At 32.0% G+C, this 6,239-nt stretch overlaps 1 protein-coding gene across 1 annotated transcript; it reads left to right on the forward strand.

Moving 5' to 3' along the window:
* Positions 1–4,614: 4,614 nt before the first annotated feature.
* Positions 4,615–5,698, forward strand: LOC115993531 (metalloendoproteinase 2-MMP-like). Its single transcript, XM_031117471.1, has one exon. The coding sequence runs from the start codon at positions 4,632–4,634 to the stop codon at positions 5,571–5,573; it is 942 nt and encodes a 313-aa protein (XP_030973331.1). The 5' UTR covers positions 4,615–4,631; the 3' UTR covers positions 5,574–5,698.
* Positions 5,699–6,239: the final 541 nt, after the last annotated feature.

Genomic DNA, 6,239 nt, shown 5'->3' on the forward strand with positions numbered 1-6,239 from the left:
AATGACCCATTTCTATATCAATATCATCGACTTTGTAACTGCTTTTTGCCTATGTTAAAGACTTAAAGTGGCTCTATGGCTTCCTGGACATCCACCGTGCTTAATTGTGTCATTGTTTCCAATATCAAGATCCCACAACTTATATTGTTCTGTTCAGACTGATGCCAGCTGATTCATTGTTTAATTTTAAAACTATGACTTAAGAAAATTTCATTTTTCCAATGTTCAAAACCTCTCCGCCGAAGAAAAAAAGTAATGGAAAAAAAAAAACTAAGAAAGTGGCCTATAACCCCTTATTAGATTGGCTAAGGGATTTTTTATATTTTTATTTAATTTATTATTTTTTTTAAGTATGGATCGGATTCGGGGAAATATCCCAACCCGACCTAAGAATTTTGGATTCGGGCAACAATCCATCCCGGTTCTCTTTACCCATGATAAACTGGGTAAAACCCGATACTATCGGGTCAGGTACTTGTTACCCAGTGAATTTTAGTTATTATCCAACTCTTTGATACTGTTTTCCCTCTAAAACATAAAAAGGATATGACAAATGGCCAACACAAATTCACACGAGCATTCTATTAGCTATTATCCCACAGAAAGCATATAATAATACAGGAAAAATGAAGTAAGTTATATATATTTTTCCTAAACTTTTAACAAAGTCCAAAAAAATTAATTGATAATAGAAATATTACAAATTTTATTATATAAGTCTTACAAATTGTTATGTTATACCCATCATAAGAAATAATTCAAAGACTTATTTAATTATTATCTTATTAAAGTGTCACCAATCATACCATTTTTCACATTAGTTTGTAAGTTTTTTATAGTAAAATTTATAATAGCGTTAGTATTCTTCCACAAAAAAAAAAAAAATGTAAATTAATTTAAATCCGACCAAATCACCACTAAGTAAATAAAAAATGTTAAAACTATTACAAATATTATTTAGAATATTAAAACTAGTTCGTATGGCATATATAGTAAAATTTGTAGCATCTCTAGTTAGCATTGGTGAAGTAAATTAGTCATATTAAAAATTAAGAAATAAATGATTTTAAATAATTAATTTTAATTAAATTTTTTTTTTTTGTTTTAGAAACAAACTAACGACTAAACATGCCTAACCACTAAACATGCCTACTTAAATACATTTTCTCACAAAGTTCAACCTTAGCTCAGTTGGTAGAGTGGAGGACTGTAGTAGGAACAACTAAATTGATTCTTAAGAAATTAATTATTAATAATTAATATTTAAATACATAAAAGCCCATCAAAAGTTTTCGGCTTAGCCTCAAATTGTGTTTAGTCTACCAAGTGAGGTAAAAAAAGCTTCTATACTTTGAAGCCATGGTTACGGAAATTTGAAATTAAGCAGTCGTTGGACGGTGTAAAAGTCTAAAAGTTTGTGTGCCATTTATAGACTATACAAATGAGAATATATTATGCGATGTGCTCTTATCTTGTGAAAGCATCTTGATTCCTTTTGTTTCTCAAAAAACAAAAACCCTTGATTTTCCTTTTGAGTCGTTCGTTATGGCTTTATCCTGTATGACTTTGATTAGCCAATAGACCGGCATTTATAAGAGACTCCTAGTGTTATTCTGAAGTCTCATTTATCATATTAATTGATTCAATTCCTTCTCCAAAAGAAAAATTAATTGATTCAATTCCTAAAACAAGACAAAGTTTAAGGGGTGTTTCGTAGCCTTCTTGTATGAGCTAGGCACACTTTCTTAGAATCTTCGATTATATGAAATGCTTCACTACAAAAAACTGGACATATAGCAGCATTTTTAAAGTGCCCTAATAGGTCAACCTATTGTAACAGTAAAAGGCCGTATTAGGTCTCCTTAGTGGTGGTTTTTAAAACTTCTGGACCAAAAAAAAAAAAAAATTTAAAATAAAAAGGCTCTAGAACCAATTTTTTGTAGTGCTTGTTATAACGGGAAGAACACTTTTCTTTTAGAACTTACTACGATTAAAAAGAGATAATCAAAGTGGTAAACGCACCTTGCATTCTTGCAATTATTTTTGTTAGGTTCTAAATGTTTAGGATTAAATATTTAAATTTCTATTTTTATGTATGTTGGCAAACCGAAATCAAAACATGTCTAGATTATGTATTAGACATTGCTCATGATAATACAAATCAGGATTCAAGAACTTACAAGCTGCAAAAAAGAGAAGTTAATTTCAGTGAGGTTCAACTGATCGAAAATTGTAGTTAAGATTTTTTCTACAGAATTCTATTTTAATCCAAACTCTACAAAAACGTTTTGGGTTTTAAGTGAAACACTTCTTGGTATAAAAGGATAACCCTAACTACATTTTAGAGGTTCTTGAAAGACTTGTGAGTTACTCCTGTGGGATCTGAATGGTTCTGTACCTTCTAACTCCACAAGCTTTTGCCAGATCAAGAGATCTACAGTGAAGAATTGGTGGAATCAAGTTGCTGCTACAAGATCAACAACGACTGGTGATTTGAAACCTTTGAGTGGGATCTCAAAGTCATAAGCATGGGAGCTTACGTTCAGCAAATCCAAGAGAGAAGAGTCTATGGAGTCGAAGTTGCACGTGGTCATGTTAGTTAGTTCTATTGGAGGAAGCATTAGGTTTAGGAGTTAAATCTTTTGTAAACTTCAATTCTTTCTAGTGGATTTATTTACCTTGAGGATAGTTAGGTCAAATCCTCTCCAGGTTTTTACCTTGAAATAGATTGGTTTTATTAGTTTTCTTGGATAATCATATCGTTGTCTTATTTATTTTCCCGCACTACATGATATGATATACTACTATTTAACCTAGATCTCATAATTAACTTAAGTAACTATTTGGCTAATTCATTAGGTTAAACAATCTGTTTTAAAGAGATCTAAACAAACAAACCAATTTTCTTCTCCTTTCTTAGCAAGGGTAGTAGAAGAGTTTTTTTTTTTTTTCTTTTTTTTTTTTTTGCGAGAGACAGAGATAACAAAAATATATATATATATATATATATATATAAATTTTGTTTTGAGGGAAGATTAATAGTAAAAATACACTCGCATTACACTTCTATTTGGGGTTTCTTATAAATCAGTCATTCAACTTTCAAAACATATAATTCACACCCTCAACTATCACCTATTGTCATTTGCTCATCCAAAAATGTTGGTTTGAACAAAAAATTGACATTTCATAATTATAAAGGAGGTAAGATGCAAGTTTTGGAAATTAATAGTGTAAATTATAAGTTTTGAAAGTTGACGCACCAATGAAGAATCAACTCTAAACTCAAAGGATGTAAAGTGTATTTTAGCCAAACTCATAATATCACATCATATTCAAAGTTTTCCTATGTAGCAGTAATATCCTTAAGTGTATTATTAGAATATAAAAATGTGAATGGTTGACTAGTTTTATTTTTTTAATAGAGTATCAACCTATGGCATCCTCTTTTGATCATTGTGCTTTTTATCATCAAACTAAGATATCAATCAATTTTTTGTGTAAGTGAGGATTTAACCCCAGATCTCTTATTCAACCATCAGAAACTTTTTCAGTTGAGCTAATTAGAAGTCTAGCTAGAACCCACGTGGTCGACTAGTTAAGTGATGGTATCGGACATTGAACAATGATGACAAAAGTGATTGCAATTAATATGACAATGTTAAGCATAAACTCATTATTATGTTATTCAGCTTGTGAGTTAAATAGAATCTCAACATAGTATAAATTTCTCACAAAGAAACTCCTCCAATAGTTTTGTTTTTTTGTTTTGTTTTGTTTTTTATTTTTTATTTTTATAATTCGATAGTTGAGGGACAGAAGATTTGAACCCTAGATTTATAAGTTAAAATACCAAGTCATTGTGTTAATATTTAACTGTCACAACCCCAAAATGTAGTATAAATTCTATTTATTCGGTATACTCTCTTTCTCTTTCTCTTTCTCTCCAACTTATTCCTTTTAGATTCCAAAGGGTCAAATGTCTTAACTCTTAACAGCTAAAAGGAGAAAACAGATATAATAATAATAATAATAAATTTTCAAAATTTTTCTTATAAATTGGTCTATTACGTGGCCGTCAATATAAGACCATTCACGTCACGTGTACTAAATTATATATATGATCTATTAAATAATTTAAAATTATTAAAAAAATGATTCCCTTCTGTCTATGATTTTCTGGAATTTCTAGAATGTCTGCCCTCCCAAACCCGCAATTTCCGCTAATCATTTTATCCCAAGTTATAAGTTTGGAGACTAATGTGTTGGACCGATCGAAGCCAGTCCAAGAGTATATGCTAAGACCGAATATTACAGAATTGGTCTCCTTTTAATATTCTAATGCTCCTTGTTTCATTCTCAAAAAAAAAAAAAAAAGCTCCTTGTTAAAAAAAAATTGCTCATTGTAACGGTCTTTAATTAAATGGTCAATAGCATTACTTCTATGAAGTCTTTCATTTTGCTAGTAAAAGTCATGTACAATTGTACATACGTGATAGTGATACGACTGACTTGGCAAGAGATTTACCAATTTGCCCCGTCTACCGAATAACCTATAAATAGCAACCAAACTAACACACTTTTGCACCATATAGTTCTAGCTTCTAGCTTAATTTGAAACCTTCTCAGCAATGTCTTATAAAGTTTTTTCTCTGTTTTCATTCACTCTCCTCCTTCTTCTCCTTCTTCCTCTCCATTCCCATGCAACTTCAAGAAACATCCATGATAAAAAATTATCACCGTTTGAGTTTCTCAAACATCTTCAAGGATGTCACAAGGGAGAGAAGGTCAAAGGCATCCATAACCTCAAAGCCTACCTTGAGAAATTTGGTTATTTGAGCTATAACCATTCTCAAAATCAAACTCATACCAATGATGATGATTTTGATGAACTCTTGGAATCCGCCATTAAAACTTACCAACTTAATTACCATCTCAACGCCACAGGGTCAATGGATGCCAACACAGTATCAACAATGATGATGCCTCGTTGTGGGGTGGCAGATATCACCAATGGTACAAATTGGATGCGCTCAGGCAAGAAGAAACATCACCACCACCATGGCTCTTTTCATACTGTCTCTCACTATTCTTTTTTCCGAGGAAATCCCAAGTGGCCAACTTCTAAGTACCATCTAACCTATGGATTTCTCCCTGGCACCCCAACTGAAGCAATAAGTCCCATCGCAAAAGCTTTTGAAACGTGGGCTGCAAACACACACTTCAAGTTCTCAAGGGCTCAAGATCAAACCAATGCAGATCTCAAAATTGGTTTCCATAGGGGGGACCATGGAGATGGGGCCCCTTTCGATGGAGCTGGTGGAACCCTAGCCCATGCTTTTTCACCGACTAATGGGCGATTTCATTATGATGCAGATGAAAAATGGAGTGTGGGAGCAGTCCCAGGTTCATATGACTTGGAGACAGTTGCCTTGCATGAAATTGGGCACCTTCTTGGGTTAGGGCATAGCGAAGTTGAAGGGGCCATCATGTGGCCTGCCATACGTTCAGGAGTGACCCAAGGTTTGCATAGGGACGATATTGATGGCATTAAAGCCTTATATAATTTTTAAGTGTTCAAGGATTTGCAATATGCATTTATTAGCGGGTAGAGAATAAAGCATAGTGCAAATACATGGCACTGGGACTATGAAACATGAAGAGAGAAAGTAAAGTTTTAACCTACTCATGGTAGAAAGTGACGCTTGATTGCATTTTACTTCATATTGTAATAATACTATTTCATTTTTTCAATAGTTTTGTATTTCAACTGAGATCTTTTAATGTTTACATCGAAGGTGAACAATGTTCAAATCCTTCAATCCCAATTATCAAATCATAAAAATAAAGTAAAATAATAATACTTCATTTTTATACTATCGTGGAATTATACAGCTTGGAAATTTGTATTGAGATAGATAAAAAATTTTAATTTCTTTTTAACTATAATAAGCAAAAATAATAATTTTTTTAGGACTTTTTATATTGACTTTCAATATAGATGTCTTATAAATTTGGTACTTTCAAAAAAGGAAAATAGTTAAAATAGTCATCTTACTAACAAAGTTTTTAAAATTACTATGGATAAAATGTATTTGTCAAAGATCCTCATCCAGTGAACCATTGTGAACGGAAAACCTCATGTAAAACTCAATGACTGTAAAAACAAAAGAGTCAAAAGATAAGTTTGTGGGATAGACTACCCCTAAGACCAGGAAGACATCCTGATAAATAAATGT

The sequence above is a fragment of the Quercus lobata genome, chromosome 6 (genome assembly GCF_001633185.2).
Source record: "Quercus lobata isolate SW786 chromosome 6, ValleyOak3.0 Primary Assembly, whole genome shotgun sequence".
Lineage (NCBI taxonomy): Eukaryota > Viridiplantae > Streptophyta > Magnoliopsida > Fagales > Fagaceae > Quercus > Quercus lobata.